This window comes from Phalacrocorax aristotelis, chromosome 9 (assembly GCF_949628215.1).
Source record: "Phalacrocorax aristotelis chromosome 9, bGulAri2.1, whole genome shotgun sequence".
NCBI classification, from domain to species: Eukaryota; Metazoa; Chordata; class Aves; order Suliformes; family Phalacrocoracidae; genus Phalacrocorax; species Phalacrocorax aristotelis.
Window position 1 is genome coordinate 18,540,732 of NC_134284.1, and position 25,137 is coordinate 18,565,868.

Here is a 25,137-nt window from a genome sequence, read left to right on the forward strand (position 1 = left end):
TTTTCCTGGATTTTATTTTTCAAATATGTCCTCATGCAGTAAAGGAAAAGGAAAAGGAGTTTAATGATGTCTCAGACCAACAGAAACTGAAATCCTGTCTTCCCTGTCAGCTTACATTGGTGCTCATTCTTGCCGTACACAGTCATGCCATGCTACCATCTCTGTTCGGTGGATGCTGTACAAGATTTATATGTGTATAGACACACACACGTGTATATATACACAGAAAGAAATACTCATACACATGCATATAAATCAAAAAGTGAGCCAAGAAGAATACAGCTCTTCTGATGCAGAAGATACTAAGAAACAAAGAATTACAAACATTGGTCTACAATTTAATACCAGCTGGCAATTAAGAAAGCTGAATTACAGTCTAAAACTTCTAGAACACTGATGGCAAAAGGCTGTTTATTATGCTATACCAAACATTTTGTTTCATATCAGAGGAAATTTCCATTTCAGATTAATCAAAAGTGAGTATATTTATTTGCTTTGGCCATGTAATGACCCCCACCCCCACCCCGTGCCCAAGCTAAAGGCATCATTAACAGACTTTTAAAAATTATTGCATTTAAGACTGTTAACAATGGTGAATTTTAAATTAAGATTTAAAAGAAATTTTAAAAAGATTTGCAGCAAAAGGTGTTTAGTTTTATTAGCGATAATACACCCATTAACAATCCAGTTATCTAAACAGGACATAATGCTTTCTACACACTGCATTTAAAAACATTTATTATTAATAAGAATTAAGTTGTGTTCCATTTAATTTGCAGGTAAAAGTAATATGAGGCTTTTTTAGATTTATGAAAAAAAATTTCCACTTCTTTTGCATGTCTATTTACTCACTATTCAATATTTCCAACTTTCATACATTTAAAATGAAACAAACATTTAGTGTGCCCACAACTGTGTCAATTTCTTGCCAAAAAAAAATTCTAGGAGAAGAAGGGGAGATCAGTGTTTGTCTTACCTCTATAGGTCTCTTTTTTTTCCCAACATTATTTGTCTGAAGTTTCTCAGGCTGTGGCAATGCCCTACTAACTGGTGGTCTGAAATAAAGAACTGTGAATAAGAGAAGGCTGTCCGTCACCCATTCCATACTAACACAGTACCTTCCAACCTGTACTGCATACGGAAAACATAGCCCTATCCTGCTTAACTGGCATTTGTATTCATCTATAAAATAACTCTATAAAAGGAAAAAAAACCAAAACACACATACCAAAAACCCCACCTTTGTTTAACACATTAGGTTTTCCAACAATTCTTCAAAAATCAATGAGGTTAATGCAAAAGCTTGTTTTACAACTAATGACCACTGATATAATATTCTCAGCTTTTTCATGTTACATTGTTAAAGTACTTTCTTCTTCTCTGTAGCAATTTTTATTGGATAAACTTTAAAGGCATACCTGATTAACCTAAATACTTGAGACAACAATTCCTGTTCCCAAATGCCTTCAGCAGGCCCTACCTTTTCTTATTTTTGTAATAGTTTGTGAAGAATCCCAGGCACTCCTGCCCATTCACTCTCACATCAACAGAAACAGGTTATTGATCAGCACTTAGTTGGAAGTAAACCAGCACCATGCAAATGCATGAATGTTAGCTATAACTTATGTTCCACTGCTCTGAATAGTCCAGATTTAAGAAATCTCAACTAGATGTGTTTGATAAGGACCTGTAACCTATCTTTCAGACCATGTTCAATTGTTCATACATAAAGAAAAATATAAACAAATATATTTTGTTTATCAAAATTATGCAGTTATTTTCAGGAATTTGCAGGAGCATTGGTTATTGATTCTGTATACACAGCATATGTGGCCACAAAAAGAAATCCGTAGGTTTGACCCGTAAGATGTACGATTCATTTAAAAATAAATACTGCATCCTGATTCAATGAAGTCCAGATTATTTAATACAGTAGGTAGCATGACAAACTAATATTACACATAAAGCAACAGGTGAGCTCTCTTTCATATTCCCTTTTTAGTATGAAGTACTTTTTAATGCCGTCTCTGCTCTTAAATGATGATTTTGATGTAAAATAATCACCGTGTCTTTTCTAAGATGAATAGAATATGATTCGTTTGTATGCTGTATATTTTGAACTACATTTGAAAGTATTTTTTCAGTTATTAAAATAAAATACCATCTTCTGAGCTTTATTCCTCCATTTTCCTTGCCTAATTTTAGTACAATTTAATGTCCCATCACCAAAAGATTTGTACATTTACGAAATGTAAAATCTTTACAACCGAAAATCCAAATCCAGTTCTAAAAAGAAATATTGCTACTTTACATTGGATAGTTAATGAGTCTTTTTACAGGGAGGGAATATGGGCTGTATTAAACAAATCCTTACCAAAGTATGCAATAATAAAGTTAAACAGAAAATTCAAGGCATGAAGGAAAATAACTAAGGCTCATATTTCATATTCATTCATAAATAAGTGCTAATTAAAACAGAGAACACTAATTAAAGTATGGAGAAAGACTTGTATAATTTCACAAAGAATGCTAGTCTAACACTTGTTTTTTGCTACTCTAAAATTCTTAGTCTTGGAAAACAGACTTCAAGTAAACCAGCAGTAAAGGCAAAATCTGGGGACAGCTAGCATATATAGCAATGCAGTCAGAAAAGGAGTCCAATGTGGATATTCACTAAAGGTCACCTTGTTCAGAGACAGATATTAAAAGACTGCAACATTTAAATATACTCTTTCAGTCCTGCTTGAGATATGTCTGGTAGGAATGTACCCCCAGACTTCAGTCTCAAAGGTCCTCAGTTACAGATCTTTTTTTCCTCTCTGAGGTCCCTGGTTAGAAGGAATTCACATTACCTCGAGACAGGAAAGCAAGGCATTTGAATTTCTTTTTCAGTTATAGCCTGAACCTAGCTCACAGCCATAGCATCCTGCCCCTTAGTCTGTGAAGGTGAAAGAGTGTTCTCCTAACATTTGGAAAAGAGGAAGAAAAGCAAAGCAAGCATGGTCTGGGCTGCCCTCATTATCTACACATGTGTGTTGGCCAGTACAGGAAGCAAGGAATACACCTGATTTCTGTCAACAATCCCAACATCCCATTTCAGGACCACTGTTGAATTACTACTGTCTCTCAACCAGCTCTTCCCAGGTCTTATACTGGATGCGAAATTCCCAGCCTTCCCAGCTATTTTCCAAGTCCTTTCTTCTCTTCTGCCCTATCATCACTGACTCCTAGCATCCTCCCATCTAGCCTGTCATATTACAATAGTATCACTAAGTACAATAAAATTATCATTTTTAATTTAAAAAAAATAAAGAAACTACACTTTTATTTAGAAGTTTCAACATAAAATGCTCCCAATAGGCCACAAAGTTTAAAGTTTATCATATTAAGTATATATGGAGGTCATCTAAAGTTTTGCAAAGGAAAATAATCTTTCACCATATTTGTTCCCTACCTTCATAGTAGATGAGCAATTTCAGCCACAAATTCACTGATCAAGAGGTAACAGGTATCTCCCAGTGCCATATAAACCTGCTTATCACTGTGTGCTACTCAAATTGAATCAAATTCAATCAAGTAAAACTACTGAAATTCATGAACAAAAATTGAAAGGCACATATTCAACTTGGGGAATGGGCTTTCTGAAAGCACTTCAGTGATACAGACAATAAAAACCTGCCCTATTCTTTCAAGTAAATGAAGAGACAGAAAGAGAGAAAATAATACAGCCTGGATTCAATTAAAATTTGCTGGGGGGTGAAGAGCAGGAATCAGACAGCTTCATCAAATATCTGAGGTAAATTTACATGAAGATTTCTCTCATATAGAAGAACTTTTTTTTCCAGTATCTTTTTCAAAATGGTCACACTCACCACTGACCTCCCAAAATATTAACAAATAAAGCTTTGTTTGTTTGATTGTTTTTTAATATGAATATAAGTACTGCTTAAAATTGAACAGATTCTAGTACTTACAATCTCTGAAGTTAAATGGCGAAATAACAACCAGTTCTCTGCCTGTGCAATCAAAAGTCTTTGAAGAATGAACAGGGTTAACAAATGAATTGCACGTACTCATGATTCTACATATTCTGTTATTTTATGGCTAAGAATTATAGTTATTGAAATACATTTAATACCTGATTTGTGTTACAGGTTAATGACATTAAGAGTTGCTAACCAACGTTTTCCAACCCATTGATTATAATTCAAAGTAATAAACTAAGTTCCTTAATTCCTTTGATAGCTCCATAATTGCTGCTCATTTATTAGGTAACTAGGAGCACACTTATAAATGCAAGTACCACCTCAAAAAACACTTATATAAAAGTGGTTCCTTAAAAAACACTTACAGAATGTTGACTTTAATCCCTTTTTAAATTAAGCAAACACAACATACACCTTTCTCTTTTTAAACATGGAAACCAGGAACAATGCTGAAATGCTGGAAGTTGAAAGATTGTATACCAGGGATTCTGTTGGTCCTAAACATTAGCTTCCCTGAGAATCAGAGAGGGGGGAAAAAAAGAGGAACCTATAATAAAGAGTATCAATGTTCATGAGTTTTCCACTGTCATGTTACTTCTTCTCTCATCCCATGCAGCAGCTGTTAAAATCAAACAGCAAGTCCAGTAGAGAGTATTGGAGAAATGTGAGACTGGCATGCTGTTTGTTGTGCATGCTGCTTCTACTGGCATGTTGTAGAACTCAAAAGGCTTCTGGAGGAAAAGAAATCCAGCTGTCAATGACATATAAGGACTAAAAAGGAAATCACAATGCTACCTTCCTCAGCTGTGAAGTACCAACACCCAAGATATGACTGCCAGCCTACACACACACACCAGCAGAAAAATCCTAACCTTCTTGAAGAAAGGAAAGTAGAAAAAGATACACTCCTCTTACAGTTCCAAAGAGTCATCCTAGCTGAGAAAGAAGCATAATTTTTGATGGTTTTTCAGATAGCAAGGAAATCTTTAAGTGTAGCTTCCTTTAGGCTACATTGCAGCCAGCACATGCAACAAGAATGTCAGATTCTAGATCTAGTAATTTTGCATAAATTTCTCTACTCCCTTGAACAGCAGAGTAAGCAGCATATCAGTAACTAATGCCACTTTAAAAAAAAAAAAAAAATCTGTGAAGCGGAAATTAAGATTTTGGATCCAAGGCAAGAGACTACTATGCATTACCAACAGAAAAACCCACCTGATCTAAAGCAAGAACTCCAAACTGTACGGAACTGAGTCCAATTCTCTTAGGACAATTCCTAACAATCTATCCATAAGAATATTTTTACGCCCATCTCAATTTAGAGTTTCTAAGAAAAAAAACAGGCATTCCCAGAAACACTGTTATTTAGGAGGAACAGTGTACATTTCCCAGATGTCAGAGGCTACTGCTGTTTGACTGCTGTTGCAAAGATACATAAAAATCAGAGACAGAAAGGACTGCATAGGTCAGGGGAGATTCAAGGAAATAAAAAGGATACATCTAAAACAGCAGAGGAAAACCCTGTAGTTACATATTTGAGGTAAAGAAAATGAAAAGTAAGTTCAACAGGTTTTTCCCTGGAAGAAGAAAAGAAAAAAAAAAAAGGCCAAAACCAAGCTTAACAGCAGTAGGAAACTTGATGACCACAGGTATCCAGGCAGCTCTGGAGTAGAAGTGGGTGAGAACACCAGTGCTGAGCATGCAGGCAGCATGCAAGGGCTGTAGGCTCCATCACTGGATGTCAGTTCTGCTTTACAGATGGTGGTAGGGGAAGATTAGGCAAAACTGCCCAATCCCCACCCTGCTCACTCCATAATGCTTCCAAAGATGTCATATTTTTAATTTCAGACTTGTGGACAATCCAGCAACAGTGTTATTACTGTTGCTCTAGAAACTGATAAAACACAGCATAAAGAGCCCTTCTTCTACTCACCACCCTCGCATTTATCACAGAACACACAAGCTAGCTTTTCTCCCTCCCCTCCCCCTCCCTTATTTCATTTATGTACCTGAAAGAGGAAGAAAAGTGGAAAAATTAATCAGATATGTTCTCCTGCTCTAAAGTTTCATGAAAGCAGTAAAAACTTGAAAGGACATGGTGCTGACACAGGTTTATGTTAACTGAACCGACTGGAAGTGAAGATTTCTCTGCTGCTTAGATGTACAATGTGGCATTCGTATAACATTTACTCTTTCCTAATCCTTGTGACAGAATGGGAGAAGAGGTAAAACAAACTCACATTATACAACCATTTGAAAAGACCATCCATATTTAAAGGCTGTACAGATAAACAGGTACAAATATAGGTTGATATCCATCCTTAGGCCATCATTAGAGTACATTTACGTTTGTACATTAGCATACAAAAGAATAAAGTGACTGTACATTGGTCAATAAAACTTCTTGACAATTTATACTAAGTTATTTTATCTCACAGCTCACCTAAACAGTTTATACAAGTACTCATTTATGACAGACTAACTCTGCATTGATTCAGAGCAGTGGAACGGGAATGCAAATTACAAGCATGCATGTATTTTTTCCCAATTATGTTTCAAGACAACAACTTGTGCATTTAAAAGCAGGAATGTTGAGGGACACCAGAATACATTTTCCAAGTGCTTTTTTTTTTAAATGTACAAAAGCTGAAGATATTTTTCATTTGCTGTTTAATGTGCAGGAAAGCGACTAATGGCATATACAACTCAGTGGTCATACACCTGCATGGATCACTGCCTGCATGCTCAAAAACTGTGTGCAAAAGATGGGAAGGAAAGCATGAATAACATTTTGGGGTGAATGTACATATAGATGGGGTCGGTTTGAACATGTGGAAGGAAGGTTCCAGCCATCTATCACAGGGGAAATAAATACCTTAATATTGGCACTTAATTTTCAACATGAAAATAGAATCATAGAATCATTAAGGTTGGAACAGACCTCTAGGATCATCAAGTCCAATCGGTATATATATTTTATTATTTCTTGTCATGAGACCATAAAAATGGAATACAAGCATTCAGAAGTAGTTTTTGAAACAAATAAATCCCTTTTTCATTGTTTTAGATATAGTTTCAATATTACTGATACTCTTATCCATGTTGTCTTGTATGATGTTGTATTTCGGTCCCTATTTTATTACTTCTACTGAGTTTCTAAAGTTATTAACAGAACCAGGGATGGTCTTCTGTGGTTAATATAAACTGCCGACAATTCTTTGAGTTCCATGGTAACTTATGACGATGTCAATGATAATATTTTATTTCTGTTTTAAAAATTCAGATGTTACTTTGGACATGATTTCATACAGCAAATTATAGCTGTTGGTACAAAAGACAATGTCCCTTCCTGTGAGGGTCACCACAGCTGCACCTCATACTTTGGGGGACTTGCAGAGAACTTAGCAGTTGCTGTTGCACTAGCCTTCAGCATGAAGCACCTTTCACTGCTCTACCCAAAAGGTGCTGGCAAGCATGAAGTAGAGAATTAATTTTAAAAGTAAGGAGGAGTTATTTCCATTCATTCTTGGTAAGATTTTCAGTCACTTGTGAAACTTTAGAGGTTTGATTTCCATTAGAAGATAATGAAACCTAGTTGTTTTTAAATACTGCTTCTTGACAATGACTAGTCATAATTATTTTCACATGTCCAATAAGTAGTAAGTGCCACTTTGTATGCACTAATGTGGATATAGGCCATCTAATACCTAAATAATTTAGCAACACATACACCTTGACATATCAAGTGTAACTGTCCCATCAAATGCAAAACAATCCACCTCTGAGGCAGACAGCTGTCCACTAGGGACAGGAAAGAGTGTTAGTCCCTATAATTTCATGAATATTATTGTCTATATTACTTGTAAAACACAGGCAAGTTTAATGGTCCATGTAGTTAATTTTATATTGGTAGGCAAATAAATTTCTAGCTTATTGTAGGGAACAGAAATACAGTGAACACACGTAAGTTTAAAATTTGTAATACAGCAATATTCTGAAGAGTGAGAGGAGCATGGTATAGCACCCAACGTGACAGATGGCTTTTTAAGGAAAATGGTAGATGACAGTAAAATATGGACTAGATAGCAAAGTAAAAGCATTACCTGGAACCTCTTTTCAGCAGCAGGCGGGAAAGAGAAAAGGATTACTTATACAAGTTTTGCTGAAAGTTAGGTATCAGTGAATTATTCGTACAAAGAATTATTGACTGTTTTGTTTTTTTACAACAAGGGCATTATTCACAACTTCATGGGCTATGTAGATCTAGTATTTGTTCAGAAAACTCCCATTCACTTAAATGGGAACTATAAACATGTGTTGGCATGAGAATATAATTCTTAGGAGTGATTCCTACTGTAAACAAAGAAAGGAGAAGCAGACCCAAAAACCTCTTAAGTATGTCAAGTGTTTAAAGAGCTGGCAAACACACCACCTGAATTACTCAAAGAAAGGTTTTGCAGGTTTAATGTCCCAAAATGAGCTGATGGCTAGAACAGTCAACTCTCTGTAGAAGTGTTCAAGTTCACTAATAAAAATACACTGTTATACTAAAATACAATTACCTCAGCTAGTCAAAACGTGTGGGGTACTGAGCACTGCTGATATATACTGTTTTTTCATGATAATTTAACTCAGATAAAGTTGACTGAAAATACTTGGGCCTCTGTTTCACAACTTCATTTCACTGGATCGGTTTTCTAGTCACGTATGATGCATACTCCTGTACTTTGACTATCAAAAAAATTATTATTAACCATCAGAATATATGGGCATGTAGAGATTACTTCCTAATATTTGTACTATGCATGGGCACTTTACATTAGTCTGATCAGGAGATCTACTTTCTTTGGTTTGATTTGCTTTTCTTTTAAGAACTACCAAGCCATTCCACTGCAAAGACACTAGTTATCGGTCTTTTTCACTTATAGGTGAAACAAAACTATCTTTCCCTCATCTGTTAGGGAAAACTTTCCAGAAAATTAAGAAAGCAGTGTTACCAACTTACAAATGGATTTTTCCCCCCAATGAAAATGATTTGTTTTACTAAAGCTCTTCTAAGTAGTTCCAACTTTATTCTGCAATGCAACACTGATGCACTATTTCTTCATACAGGCAACAGCCAAAACATTTCTCCCAATAAAATTCAAATGCACCACGAGCAGGTGTTACAGTCAGTAATACATCACTCTTCAAGGACTACAGAATTCAAATATCTTCAGCTATTTTTCAGAATAAGTACTATGTAGAGGAAATGGGAGTTTCTCCAGGAATGGAGCAGTTTTCTCTTACAGTTTTCCTGAGTATGCCGAACCAAACATTCATACAGTCAGAGGAAAATTTTTAGCTTTCATTTGGCAGTTTCAATTCTTTAGTCTCCAGTTCTATTTTTTAAATCTCATTATTTCAGTAGGGAACAAGATCTTCCACATGGATCACATGTGACGTATCCAGCTGTTAGCTGGTAAATATTTACATACATGGAGATACTATGGGATGCCTAATTGGTACAAAGCAGATTTCATAAAAGGCTTTTGTTCTGTCTTCATCTCTGAAATACGCAAGACTTCTGGAGCTGTATTCAGCCTATCTAGCAATATGCCTGTGTTTCAGTTACCCTTTTCTTGAGATCTTCAATAAATACATATTGCTCACATAACTTTTTAGCTTCTGTTGGTAAAGTCAGTCTACACAGATCATAACCCAAATATAAATCTTGCAACATTCATTGCTAGCCCATGCAATCGTTACTCTAGACATTTCTTTCCTGGTTGTATCTGATTATCTTAGTTACTAAATAAATAGGGTTTTTTTCTTTGCATTCAAAACCCGAGATGATTTGGTAAACCTTGTGTCATGGTTTTAGCTGGGATAGAGTTAATTGTCTTCACTGCAGCTGGCATAGTGCTGTGCTTCGGACTTAGTATGAAAACAATGTTGATAACACTACGATGTTTTAGTTGTTGCTGGGTAGCGCTTGTACTAGAGTCAAGGACTTTTCTAGCTTCCCATGCTCTGCCAGGTGCACAAGAAGCCGGGAGGGGAGGGGGCACAGCTAAGAGAGCGGATTCAAACTGGCCAAAGGGATATTCCATATCATGTAGCGTCATGCCGAGTATGTTACCTGGGAGGGGCTGGCCAGGGGAGGGAGGAAGCAATCGCAGCTCGGGGACGGGCAGCATTGGTTGGCGGGTGGTGAGCGGTTGTATCACTTATGTTTCTGGTTTTTTTTTTTTCTTTTCCCTTTTCCATTTTATTATACCATAATTATTTTTATTATTATCATAATCATTATTATTATAATTATTATTCTTATTGTAATTATTAAACTGTGCTTATCTCAACCCACAAGTTCTTTTGCTCTTCCAATTCTCTCCCCCGTCCCACAGGGGTGGGGGGAGTGAGCGAGCGGCTGCGTGGTGTTTAGTTGCTGACTAAGGCTGAACCATGACATGTTGTTACTTCAGTAATTGGCTTTTTGATTTCCTCAAAGACATGAGTCAGGTCAGCTTTGGAAGGAAAAAATAATTACCTCCATCTGGTAAAGGGAGACCATTCCTTACCGTAATGTTGTTCTAATCTATCACTAGGGCTCAGAGACACAGTAATACAAGTAACTAATGATAATGAACTTCTTGCTTCTGACCAATGAAATCTCCAAAAATTTCAGGGGTTTAAATCTGAAGGTTAATGCACTGCACTAATGTACACTCCAATGTGCAGAAACTGATTCACAGAATGGTGAGCTTCAAAAAGACCTACTTCTGCTGAAACTGTTAAAAAAAAATTAAGTCAGAATTCAAACTTTCCTGTCACCTAATTTATTCTGCAAACAGGGTGAACAGAGAGAAGAAGCAGCTGCTAATAGGAAGCCCCTTGCTTTAATTTTTTCATTTTGATTCCTGGCTTCTCCCCTCTCCCAGATCACGCAAGTTGACAGCACTAAAGGAGAAGACAAAGATGATTTTTTACAAGAACAACTTTGAATTTGCGCTGTTTACACTCATATCACAAATCACTAGACTGGCAAGCAGAAAAACATAATTGCATTCCATCAATTTATCCAAATCATATGGAATAAGTTTGTATAAAATATTTGAATTTCAGTGGCAATTACAAGGTGATAATTGTGAGGTTCAGATACAGGAAGCCTCATTTTAGTAGCTTCCTCTGTCTCTTACCCCCTTGGAAGTACAATTTAAGTTTATTTACTGTCTGTATCAGGTAAAAAAAATTCTTCACTTCTGGGTCAGTAAAGGACTAGTTTGTAAATAGTTTGTTAGTTCCCTTCCTATTATGAATACACAAGGATCTAAAACAGATTATGTATTTTTGCATATGTCCTACACACACACAAATTCCTCAAGACCAAATAAAAAACTGAAAGCAATTTTGCCACAATGTCTGTTTTTTAATTGCATCTGGGAGTAGATGCAGAGCATCTGAAGATTTTTCAAGAGGTATAAAACATTGGGATCTTCCCGTCCAAGAGGCCTCAGCACATGGACTGAGTAATGATGTGTATTAAGAAAACAGTACAGTGACTATGAGAGTCAGACTCCTTCAGAGGTTTTAGTTGCTTGCAGATCTTTAGTGTGGTAAATTTATGGTGAAAAATTAAACCAGTATTCCTGGTTGTTTAGTTTTGAGATCTCTTGGTACAGCCATTCTTATCTAAGGTACATTAATCACAGCATCCTCCCTCTGACAGTGACAATAGTGAACTCTTCAGGGAGTATAAGAACAGAGTAAGAATGGAGGAATATTCTCCAGATTATTCTCTCAACCTCCAGTGATTTGCAGTTCAGGGAGTAGCTGAGCCAGAAGTGTTTTCAAAATTAACCATCCATGATGGATTTTTCTTCCAAGCCATTTACCTAGCACAAACACATACTAGTAGAGAACTTTTAGTAAAGGATGGAAGCAGTTCTCCAATTTATTTTGTGCTGCTGAATATCATAAAGATATTACTCAATCCTATTAGACACACAGTAGACATCTTTTCACATTAAAATATTATATTTTTACATTATTATTCAGGACTTATAAATATTTTAAATTACAGACGTACGTGCTACTTCACAGCCAATGCAATTTTGTGTTTTCAACAGAAGTTAAAATAAGTATTCTAGCGTCAAGGATATATTATAGTAATTTTACTACTAGAGAATGGCATATCATTAGTAGGAGTAGCCTTAAACTACACTGCAAGCAGACCTTAAACCAATTGAATCTGAATCAAATCTTGAGTTCTAGCATCCATAGTTTTTCAAAACACATACCTGAAATTTAAGGTTTTAACATAATTCAACTTTTACAGCACTAGCACCTCTTATATTCAAAAAATACCTGTCCCACTAACTTCTAAAAGAAAGCTAAAGGTAACATTCAGACTTATTAACTGTAGCCAACTGTCTGCTGATGTTTTCAAATGATTATATCATGTAATGGAGGTAATGCTGAGTTAAGATTTCAAAAGAAAGTGTCTAAAGCAATCTCATTTTAATTTCAGAACTACCAAAAAACATGAAGATTCCTGTATGGGAACCTACAAGAGCAAATAAAAATAATGGTTTTCAAATACACAATCAAAAGCAAGCTGAAATAGCTTTGAAGTTAATGCAGTCTTGTAGGTCTTCATTTCTCCTTACTGTCCCAAAACAAAGATTGAACACTACCAGGACCATGCTACCATTTCCCTTCTTTCTCAGCATCAGTGGGACATATTGGAATAACTTACTGCCAGCTGTATTCTTTTATAGCTTGCATCTTCTGGTCATGTGTGTTCTCTACTACTAGAGCCCACTAAACCAGCTGCTTTTTAATTATGGGAATTATGCAATAAAACAGCACACAGTTATGCCTGAAAGCTGTCATTTTGTGTGCAGCAAACTATTTCTTCCATTCAATTCTAAATCCTTCTTTACAACATGTATTTTCTTCAACTGTACATTTAGAAAATGATTATTCCACAACAGAAGCAGAATCCCATGTTCCATACTTCACAGAGAAGTTACCTACCCACCAGACTGCAAGTGCTTTGCAGCCTCTTTTGCTTATTCTCCCTCTCTGACCCAAGGGACTTTTTCATTCCTTTCTGCAGAGCTTTAGCAAAATGGAGTGACACTCTTTCGACTCACCTGGGGATGTGTATTTGAATTTCTGGTAGACTAAATGCCCTAAAACTCTGGTCTCCTATGTCATCCTACTAATTACAGCATAAAAGGTGAGATCAACTTAACCTTTCTAATAACATTAGAATCAAAATAATTCAATTTCTGGTACCCAGTTGAGTAATTTCTGACTCTATATCCAAGCCACGGTGTCAGACTACAACTCCTGGCCTTGCAAATATGCTTTTGTGTGAAGTAGGAAACAGATGAGACTTCAGATATGCTTCTTCCTTTAGTGTTCTCTTATTGTTTACCTCATTTAATACTCTGGATACTAAAAATCATATTCTTTCTACACTGAGGGAACTTCACTACTCAGCTACGGTTTATGAATTCAACTTCAGCTGTCAGGTCAAAAATGTTAAGTAGTAAGTACATTTTCGGTATGGTCTTTAAAGTTTTTCCTCATAGCCTTAGAGGTCAATTATCTGGTAGTATTTATCTCCATCTTCTCCCACAGAGAATTAAACTCTTCCTATGCTCAAGAGTAAAACAGGTTGAGATACTTTCCAATAAGGAATCTGCTTTATACACAAAATCAAAATTACTTGAAAGATGTTCTCAGAATCACATTCTACACTGGTGTGCACCTGTGATCCTGAGAATACACAGATTCCAATAAAGTGTTACTATAAGAAACGGTTGGCAGTCAATATAACAAGCCTATGTATAACATGGAATGTCACAGGTGTACTACCTACACTCTGAGCAGTACACCCAAATACCCTGTTGCAGTTAGGCAAGCTCTCTGACTATAACTGCTTAAGTCAAGCCATTCCTTAGGCACTCAGAAGTACTGAGGACAAGAGGATGAGATTTGATCATCTTCTGCCAAATACTTTATTTAGCACCCACAAATCTCTCTTCAGACTGAGAACTGGGCTTATTCTTTGTCCCTTATCCCTTTTCTACCAATTAACAAGCTACCACTTAATAGTAAAGAGTTAAAGCCTTCAGTTCTATCTCAAAGTATAACTACTTTCCCAAGCAGCTTAAGTTATTAAAATGCGTTTGATCCTGGACTTTGTGTAAATTAACTTACCTCACTACCCCCTGCCTTCACAGGAAGCAAAAGGAAAGGGAAAGAAAGATAAAATAAAAATTAATATCTATGAAAGCAGACTTACTAAAACATTTATCAATCTTACACTATATTCACTTCAGCAGAACAGAAGTTAAAATGCATACAGTAACCATATTGTTTTTGTTCTTCACAAAAAACTTCTCTCTGAAGTTTTAGGGCCCCCAACTTTTAAACAATGCAGACAATTGAATCCTTCCATGAATTTTCATGCATTTTAAATCAGAACCTAGTTACCTTATTAAATTAAATTAATTCTGTAGTATTTTGTTTGAAACGGAAAAACACAACTCAGCTTCCAGAAACAATTATGGAAAGAAATAGAAGAGGTTTAAAATTTCATTGAAAAAAAATATCTTCAATCACAGCTTTCATTAACAAGAGTAAATATAAATCCAAAATACTGACACCATGCACTTCAATTCTTTTAGATTTCCACATCAAAATACATCTGATTAATAAACAGAAAGACCATTTTCCAGTTTAAATGCAAGACAGGGAGCCACCGCTTTCTCTGTAGGCATCCATTCTCTCCTTCAGCAACACAACTTGAAAACAAAAGACAACACCAAAACTCCCACAAACGTGAGGCTGCATTCCTCAACAAGGGTATCACACATCCGTCAGCTTCACTGGGGAAAGAGGAATGTGCATTGTAACATAACTCCTCACATTCCTGCAGGAAGTTTCCAGTCTGCTATTTCTCTCTATACTTACTCCTAATTATACTGTGTTGTGCTTTCCTCACTACCTTCTCTAATACTAGCATTCCTCAATCGCCACTGCATCATGTTAGGAATCCCTCCTTCCTTCTCCCTCACACACACCACCCATATCGATTTTGCTGACAGCAAACAACAACTTTCAGGGACCTGTGCTCAGCTGCAGATTCAACAACAGATAATGTTCTAGTGATTATAAATTCTTTTTCTTATTTCACATCTACTTTACCTGCTGGTCTTATTCTACTCTGCTCCCCACCCCCATCTGTTCTAAAGCGTATGACACTGGACCAAGCAATGCAACTAACACAGCAAAGCAGTCAACTTCATTTTCCAAGACTCATTAATACAGTCTGCAGAACCACTGTGGACAGAATTTTTCAAAGAAAGGTAGAAGCTCTCTGGAGACAGAAACAATGCAAGGAGAAATTACAACTGAATTAGTCAGATTACTTTGTTGTCAAAAACAAAAAATTCAAAGCTGTCTTTTAATAAAACAATTGTACAGGTTCATGTCTATAGTGCCATCACTAGATACCACTCAGTATTTAAGTTTCAAAAAGAACATATTATCAAACAACAACAAATAACTCAGTTATCTCAAGAAACTCCCCAAACCTAATAATATGCATACATAATTTGTAATCTTTTGTGCTTTCTGAAAAAGAGGTGCAAGCCTAGTCCTTAAGCAAGACTTTTCTTAAGTTGTGGGCTTTTTTTTTTCTCCAAAGAAATATTTCCACTTTTCTTATACATACCCTTTTAAGATGTAGATATATTCCAATACAATGGTGTTTTACTATTAATCATCTTTTCAAATTGCTTCCTTGGCTAGAATTGTAATTTAGCAATTACCTTTCATCTAAGGTTGGCTCCTTTTGTTGCAGATGAGGCTTAATTCCAAACATTGGTCTAATGTTTGTTGATAAGGCTTTGATGGTGTAATTAATTTCATTTTCCCTTGTCACATCACTGTCATAACCTAACAAAGTCAGAGTGAACAGTATCAAAATAATATACCAGGAAAAAATTTAAATCATAATTTGTACAGCTTTCAACAATGTAGTGAACTACAAGAACAATTATACCATGTATTATTAGTAACATAAATATACAACGGAAAGAAAGTAGCTGGGAATAATGAACATTGTTAATAAAAGACATTCTAAGAAAAAAAATCTCTACATTAACTTTGTGGAAAAAAACTACTAACAAAGATTCAAGGGACAGTCAAAACTACCCCATTTCTGCTTGGTTGTTAGTGACCCTGAGTTAAGGCCAAAGGACCTCGCTCCATGACACCTGCCATTAAGTTCTGGAAGATTTAGCGCCAGGTTGTTCTCAATTTCAGGATCCATCCATTAGGATGGAATCTATCAGTCTGTACTGGGTTCCTACGCAATGGTTAGGGCAGTCAGGCACATCAAGATGATGTTTACTATAGTAAACATGGCAAAAACGCTAAACAGTGACAGGGTTGTTACTGACCCTCCACTTCTTTCAAAGATCAAAACTGCTAATCCCAACTTTATGAATAGTTCTTAACTCTAACTAAAATTAATAGGACCCGATCAAGAAAAACTTTTGTGGGAAAAGATGTCAATGTCTTTTCTTGTAAAGCTTAACAGACCTCTTTTTTTTAGGGTATTTTTTAACATGTTGCTTAAGAGGGTTCTGTGTAAATCACCAGAGCCCAGGGAAGGTTACTGGGCAAAGACATGCTAACAGGTTACAGGTAGAAGCTGAACAAAAACTCTGAAGATTGCAATTTTTAATTCGGAAAGCTGAAGTTGACCAAGTCCCCCTGTAGGCAATTAAATTACTTCGCAGATGTAGTCTTCAATATTTTTAAGCAGAAAAGACAGTGTATAAAAATTCTTTTCCAATGAATGTTTAATATGCCTCTCATACTTGAAGTGTCTCTTTGGTCATTTAGATTTTAGTGAAAACTGAAGTTCATTTATTACACAGAACTGTTTAAAGAGTAGCAGTGAGTTTAAAAATGCTTAAAGACTGAGGAATTGACAAGGAGCAAAAATTGCACATGGAAGCAAGACAGAACAAGTTTGGAGGCTCATGACCCCTTGGAATTATAACATGAAAAGGAAAACATTAAGTATGGCAAAACCAATGGAAGTTAGTTCTACAAAATGTAATTAACAGTTTATACCTATTGACATTATGATCTTGCAATAGATTGTTCCATATATGAACATCAGTCTAACCTCAGTCTACTATGCTTTCACATTATGGACACAGATGCTGTAATACTGAGATAACTATGATCTCACATTATACAGATTTCAACATAATTCCATTAGAATTAGTGCCCAAATCTAAACTGTGATGAATGTATTTTTCTAAACAGATTTTTGGAAGTTACCTATATTTGGCACTTAGTATTTTTTAATTTAAAAGTTATCAAGAGTCTCTTTATATACTCTGACTCAAAGCAGTAAGTCAAACACTTCATTATCATTTTCTTCACAACAGTGTATCAGTCCTTTCCCCAAAAAGACACTTTACTTAACGTTTTTGAAGCATCTTCACTACTTAAAGCAATCATATATAAAACTTGATTATTTCTAAATTAGCAATTTTCCATTAATAAAGTTCTCTTGAGATGGCGTAATCCAGCTAGTTTTATAAATTATTACTGACCTCCATCTTCTTCAGAATCTAGATCAGACTCTTCACTGTCACACTGCCTGCTATCCCGATGTCCTTCCATCTCGTAAGTCCACAGCATTAAAGAGGTGTCCGCTCCTCCAACAGTGACCAACAAACTGTCGTCATAGGTCCAACGGACATTTGTTACATGGGTACTGTGAGCAACATACCTCTTAAATTTTCCAAACTTTCCCTAAGAACAGAGAAGAAAAAGACACATATCAAATTTAACCAGTCTGCTACATCGTATTTCCATACCAAGCGTGAAAGGATTTCTTTATGAACAGATTCCCACAATAAACACTGGATCATTTTTCCTAAGGGAGTAAATAATCTAACAGGTTAAGAATAAAATGCACATAGAATATTTTGAGTCAATAGTTGTGCATTGTTATCATCCCTAGCATGGCAAAATATTAAAAATAAAAAACATATTTACTGATAAATATACAGGAAAACTAGGAAGGTTCTAGAAGAGTAGGAAAAATATAATGTGCTTCTGGAATGGCTTTCTATGATAAATGATTAAAAAATAATGTTTTTCATCTTAGAGAAGAATGACTGAGGTTGGACAGAATGAAGATCTATAAAGTCATGAAGAAATGAAGGTGAGGAAGAAACGTTTTCTTACAAAACAAGAGCTTAAGAGGCTAAAAATGACACAGATTAAAACCACACTGAGGATATTAATGCCTAAGATATTATTAGACAGTGCCATTCCCACTCTTACAATTTTTCCTATGCATTTGCCACTGTCAGTGATAGGACACTACATGAGATGGCTCTTTAGTCTGACCTGGAATGGTCATTCTAACTGAAAGTTTAATGCAGTGCAAATTGCAGTGTAATATTGAATGCCTCCTTTGATTGTAAGGACAAAAGTACAAAAGCACTATTTTGTTTCGAGTGATTAATTTTTACAGTTTCAAAAAGGCAGTTTTATTAATCAATCTTCTCCATGAGCAGCTGGTAATTACTTACCTTAGCAGGGTATCGAAACAGTTTCACAAATCCAAAATCATCTCCTGTGGCTAATACTTTACTATCACTAGTGAGGCATGAAGCAGTTACATCCGTGACTTCACCAATTATTGGCCAGATTCCTTCACAGCAAGAACCCAAAACACTTGTCCATGATGCCCAGCCAATCTTTTCTACCTACAAAAACAACCTGTTTGAGACAGAGCGTGCTTCTTCCCAGGAAGTTTATTCCATACCTGATTTCAATAAGTCCTTGCACTGAAAGATATGTCACATCTAAAAGGTAATATTTTAACATATAACCGTGTATTTTGTGACTATTCTGGATTTCATGAGACCCTTAATTTTACTTCTATTAACTTCCACCTCCAAAATCTCTAGAAGTACTTAAAAAATTTTGACCTTACCTGCCCTTCCAGGCTAGAGAAAACAAATTACATTTTTCAACACTGCCTTTCAAATCTCATAGAAAATATTATTTGAAAATTATCCATTTTCACTCTCTGCCCTATGACAATGCTCTATGCCTGAGAAAACAAAACAATATTATAGATACAACATACTACACTTGCCTACGTACATTATGTATACTATATTGAGTTGTTATATAAAGACAGACATGAGGTCTTCCACAGCAAGGTTAGGGCTAAGTAGTCTGCAATGGGTTTTGAAAGGTGTTTAGGTACCAAAAGAGGCATACAGAAGTGCAGTGAGATTTTCATGAGTATGTAAGTCAGCCAAATGTTCATTTCTTAACAGAAGAGACAAATGGGATATCCCCTGTGTATTTTATCATTCTGATTACATTACCTAATTGAACAGGCTGCAAAAAAGGATAAAGGACAGCAAATGCCTAAACAGAAGCTTTTTCAACAGACCAGTTAAAATTGTAGTTTTATACATCATTCCCTCTTAGGTGGTATACACAGTTGTATCATAACTCTAATTTGCAAACAAGTTAAGATGACAGTCTATTTCCTCACCTCCAAGCTAGGAATTGTTTGTTTTTTCCCACGAGGAGCTTCAAAAAACAACTGCTCTTTAGCACCAGTGTTGACTTGCAAGAGCTTCCCTATAAAACATATTACATATTGTATGTTAATATTAAATAAATGAAAGATTCCATTTTAGAAAAAAAATAATTTTTTAAAATTTTTGTTGCTAACAGCATTACACAGATCATGTGTTTCCATCAGACAAAGCTGCATACATAAACAGTGCATCTGGAAGTACAGGCTTCTGAATATCTGACTCCTTTGACCCCTTAAATTCACAGTCCTCCCTCTGCTCTTTGAAAACTGTAAGAATGCATCACTTTTCACTCCTGTTTATGGTTGTCCCATCAGATGGTAGACAAAATGTACTGGGTCTAATTCAGAGCTTGTTTGTGACAACTGGCTGACCATATGTGTGTGCTTCTGGGACTGAGAAGCATTTATGCTGCCTGGCCAATGGCCGCTTCCAAGCAGCTGACTTCTGCTTGCCTTTACACTACTACTTTTCTGAGGGAAATTCTCATTAATGTTTCTGTCCTCTTCTTGTTTTCAAAATTCTCAGAGGAAGCTAACTTATAAAACTCTCAAATTAAATTGGACCGTTTCAAAAGTGATTATGTAGAGGAATAACAGCAGGAACTAAGAGACTGCAAAATTGCGTTGCCTTTGTTTTGTATGAAACAGGACTAAAGTTAGTATTTAGATTAATCACATGTTATGATCCAGGAAGACAGGAAATCCAATCTTTCTGCTATTTTTGACAAGGATACATATTCCTGAGCTACAGATGCAACTGCATTATGCAGTACATTATCCAAGAAGTAGAAGTCAAAGAATAAACACAGAAGATGTAAAAAAACCCACCCAAACAAACCAATCTATAGAGACTATGTATATTACTTCAAATTGCACAACTTCTAAATACATAAATGATAGTTAAAATGTTTGTATATTTATTCAGATGCTGTGAGCATATTCAAAAACTGAACAAATCTGTCAGTGAAGCCATAAATTCATACTGTAGATGTACTGTATTTTGTCTATAATGTAATCAGTCTTCCAGTAGCTTTTTAGAATGAATGTTACTTACCTCTTATGTCCCAGTCCATGTGTGTGATATAGCTGGAGGCTCCCTTGCAGATTCCTACTCGTTTACTGCTCATCACATTGTAAATATCTACAAAGTTGTCACAGGATGCCACAGCTAGGTACTTTCCAGCCCCTAAAACACACCAGTAGAAGCACACGACATTTTGAAAAATTGTAGTGTTCTGTAGTACACAAGTACATTCTGGAATTTAGCTATACGCAACTCAGATTTCTTTGAAATGAGCTTGCTGATTTATACATAGTCCCCTACAGACTAATGTTCATATCACATAATCAGAATTAATATGAAATATACAACCATTGCAGCATTACATCTTCAATCAATAAAAACCATTTGATGAACTTTTAAATATTTATTGCATTCAGAGAGTGGTATGGCTTAGGTAACCAGAAAGCAATGTTGCATGAGAAATGGTATCAGATATCAGTAGTTTAGGCCATATGTTTGAGTTTCTAAGAGCTATACAGTTTAAAACAAGAAAAAACAAAAACCAAACCAAACACCAAACCAAAACACTAGCCTCACTGGGCATGCTAAGCTGGGGGGCGGGGGGGAAGAGGAAAAGCGATGACACCAGAAGTTTGCTTGAAAGTGATGTGTCAAATTCTCATTAGCTAACGGTAACCTCAGTGAAGAGCCAAACTTACACAGCTTGTAAAGCGGAACCGTACGGACCTAGGGAGGATGCTGGATGTTCTTGATTTAAAACTGACTGTTGCATTCAGGAGGTTACTATGAGCAAACCTGTTCCAATAATCTCATTCTTAAATAAGCAACACAGGACTTCACACCCAGTATTTTTCAAAATGTTAATATTAGTCTTGCTGACTTGTTACATGTAAAAGAGTACTACAAATCTCTACTTCTTTCATCTTTTAAAGGTTATAAAGCTTGCTGGAACAGCCTTGATATAAAAATCTTCATTTCAAATTACTTACCAGGAGAAAATCGGATCTCCGAAATAACATCTTTCCTGTGCTGGAAAGAGACTAGATCCTCCAGAGTATCTGCATTAACTATCAAAAAACTTCCATCGTTGAGACCGACGGCTAATGCTTTTCCATCAGGAGAAAAGCAGCAACATCTACCTCCTATGAGGAATACAGAAATGGCATTCAGGTACATTTACAGTGCATAATCGCTCCTTCAGATTTATTTTTCCAGTAGTAAAGGAAAGCTAATCCTATAGTATATAGTCTAATTGATTTTTTTAGGTGCTGCCAAGATAATTTCCAAGCTCTACTTCTGTGACAGCACACAGAAGCTACTGACAAACTGACAAGTATACAACCCCAGAATCTTAGATTACATTTGCATATTAATTGACATATGTGCTATAACAGTAATACAGATTAATCACTATTGTCTCTATATTTTTAATTTGCTCTCCTCCTTAGTATCTGGTGCCAGCTGTTTGCTACCATTTGCTCTGGTAAGGAGAACACAGCTGGAGAAGACCTGGACTCACAGAATCCAGTTGTCTGCTATAATGCTCACTATCTCATATAATCTTTTTAATAAACATGCATGTCAAGTTTCATTTGAAAAACAGTTTATTTTCCAGTCTAAATTTATTTATAGTCAGCTTATATAGATTTGTTTCCATGCCAGAATTTTCCATTAGCGTAAATATTTTTCCCTACTATTTGTTCCTCTGATTAACTTGTAGGCAGTAATCCTTTATTTAGGTGACTACCACAAAGCTTCTCATTCATTATCCTATAGCTCCTCTTTCTGCATACTCAATCTTCAGTTTAATTTCATTCAGCTGAACACAGATGACAAGTGTACACCAAAAATATTCTGATTAGTCCCTCATAAATTACATGAACAATTCAATATGTCCTGGGAAAAATACCACACTATCACACATAATTGTCATCCTGTAATCAGCTAGAACATCCTAAGCCTTCTGCTCCTCAGTTACTCCCCAGCTACGTAGACATTTTTTATACAGTCATCAAGTCCTGCCTTTTTAAATTACCAAGTATTATCTCATTTCCATTACTGCAGTCTGTAGAAGCATCCAGCTCTGCAGTACAGTACGCAGTTGCTTTTTAAGATCGTCAAAGCATCTCAAAGTGTGTCTCATCATCAGTCCTTATTTTTCTGCCAAAACTACTCTTAAAGATATTAGGAAATATCAGCTTGAAGACTTGAGCAGTCTTCACCAACTTGAAACTTTAATTCCTGCTTGTGCCAGCTCACTACTCTTCCTACATTTACTTTATCGATCCCAATCATCTTGAACTAAGCTTCCTACAAGGTTTGATCAAAATGCTTTGTGAACGCCAAACAGATAAAGGCTACTGTATTCCTGTGTCTAGCGAAGCATAAGTATCATTAAAAGCTTTTTGAGGCCAGTCTGGTTTAATCCTAAAAGAAGTCTCCTAATATGATGTCACTTACAATTGATTTTCCATCTGTCAACATTGAATCTAGTTACATAGTATACAAGGAGTAAGAATTTTATGACTCTTCTCTTTCTTTGACATTCCAAATTCTTCTACTGTTCACAGAGAAAAATCAACATTACTTCTAAGATTTATTCCAAAAATTTCTAGATTCAAAGTCCTCCATTGTTCAAAAAAGCTTGCAATATTATAAACAACATGGCAGATTTATGTAATTGGCTCAACTTTTATTGTAAATTCACTGACTTAAATGTGTTACAAGTGCAAATTATCTTCAGAACAGTATTACACAGAAATCTTTTGTACAGGTGCATTAGCTTAAGGGCTACATAACTTGTGAACATAGCATCAATAAAATAATTTGAGCAAAGGAATTTATTCAGTCTTGCTTTTGAAAGATTCACAAAGCTAGTACGTGTTGACTGAATTCAGTTAAATATTTTTTCATACTAAACATCTTACCCTTCTTCAATTTGCGAACAGCTAACATACAATGGCTAGGAGATAAATCCCATATTCTTAAGGTTTTGTCATCACTTACAGTGGCACAAATAGGTAAATGAGGGTGAGTAGCTAGACCCCAAACTTCGCCCTCCATGTGACCCTGAAAAAAACACAATGAATCACGTTACTTTGTATTTAAAACTGAAATACGGATAATATATTTAAGTTAAAAAAAAAAACAACAGAGAGAACATATATATCTGTAGAGGATAAGAAAGATCTGAATAGAAACAGAGAACACCTGAAAAAACCTCACCCTGCCGCTTACAGTAAAAGTGCAAATCATACTAATTAGTACTAGAGAAAAATTCTCGCTGAGAAGTAATCCTCACACATCTATGTCAATGACAGACAGTGGGATCGAGTGCACCCTCACCAGGTTTGCAGATGACACCAAGCTGAGAGGTGCAGTTGACACAGCTAAGGGACGGGATGTCATCCAGAGGGACCTGGACAAACTTGAGAAGTGGGCCCATGTGAACCTCATGCAAGGTCATGCACCTGGGTTGGGGTAACCCCCAATATCAATACAGGCTGGGGGACAAAGGGATTGAGAGCAGCCCTGCTGAGGAGGACTTGGGGGTACTGGTCAATGAAAAGCTGGACATGAGCCAACAAGGTACACTCACAGCCCAGAAAGCCAGCTGTATCCTGGGCTGCATCAAAAAGAAGCATGGCCAGCAGGTCAAGGGAGGTGATTCTGCCCCTCTACTCTGCTCTGGTGAGACCCAAACTGGAGCGCTGTGTCCAGCTCTGGAGTCCTCAGTACAGGAAAGACAGGGACCTGTCAGACCGGGTCCAGAGGAGGCCACAAAAATGATCCGAGGGCTGGAGCACCTCTCCTACGAGACAGGCTGAGGGAGTTGGGGTTGTTCAGCCTGGAGAACAGAAGGCTGTGGGGAGACCTTATTGCAGCCTTTCAGTACCTAAAGGGGGCTTATAAGAAAGATGAGGACAAACTTCTTGGCAGGGCGTGTTGTGATAGGACAAGGGGTAAGAGTTTTAAAATAAAGGAGGGTAGGTTCAGACAAGATATAAGGTAGACATTTTTTGCGATGAGGGTGGTGGAGCACTGGCACAGGTTGCCCAGAGAGGTGGTAGATGCCCTGTCCCTGAAAACATCAAAGTCAGGTTGGATGGGGCTCTGAGCAACCTGATCTAGTTGAAGCTGTCCCTGCTTGTTGCAGGGGGGGTTTGGACTGGATGACCTTTAAAAGGTCCCTTCCTACCCAAACTATTCTATGATTCTGTGATCTAGGTTTTTAATTTACCTTAGGTTCTAATGTATTCTTTAAAAAGTCTAGTTCTTTACATATTGCATTAGCCACTCAGAAGTGTGAGTTAAAGATCCACAGATTTTTATTTAAGTAAATCATATGATGATACGATGTAAGAAATCTGTTTTGTAGTCAGGCTTGAAGAAATGCAGCCTGTTTGGCATGGCAAAGAAAACTGAAATGTTTTTTTACATAAATAAAAAAAATCTAAAAATAAACCTCAAGG

At 36.3% G+C, this 25,137-nt stretch overlaps 1 protein-coding gene across 2 annotated transcripts in view; it reads right to left on the bottom strand.

The window, feature by feature from the left end:
- EML5 (EMAP like 5) overlaps positions 1–25,137 on the bottom strand; it is a 109,862-nt gene that overhangs the window by 19,216 nt on the left and 65,509 nt on the right. For both annotated transcript variants that reach the window (XM_075103675.1, XM_075103674.1), the window contains exons 21-29: positions 23,593–23,734; positions 21,655–21,807; positions 20,696–20,827; positions 19,594–19,682; positions 18,611–18,787; positions 17,621–17,822; positions 15,815–15,941; positions 14,199–14,213; positions 977–1,055 (exon numbers count right to left, since the gene is read on the bottom strand). In XM_075103675.1, coding sequence (XP_074959776.1) covers positions 977–1,055; positions 14,199–14,213; positions 15,815–15,941; positions 17,621–17,822; positions 18,611–18,787; positions 19,594–19,682; positions 20,696–20,827; positions 21,655–21,807; positions 23,593–23,734 — 1,116 coding nt within the window. The remainder of the gene's footprint in view (positions 1–976; positions 1,056–14,198; positions 14,214–15,814; positions 15,942–17,620; positions 17,823–18,610; positions 18,788–19,593; positions 19,683–20,695; positions 20,828–21,654; positions 21,808–23,592; positions 23,735–25,137) is intronic.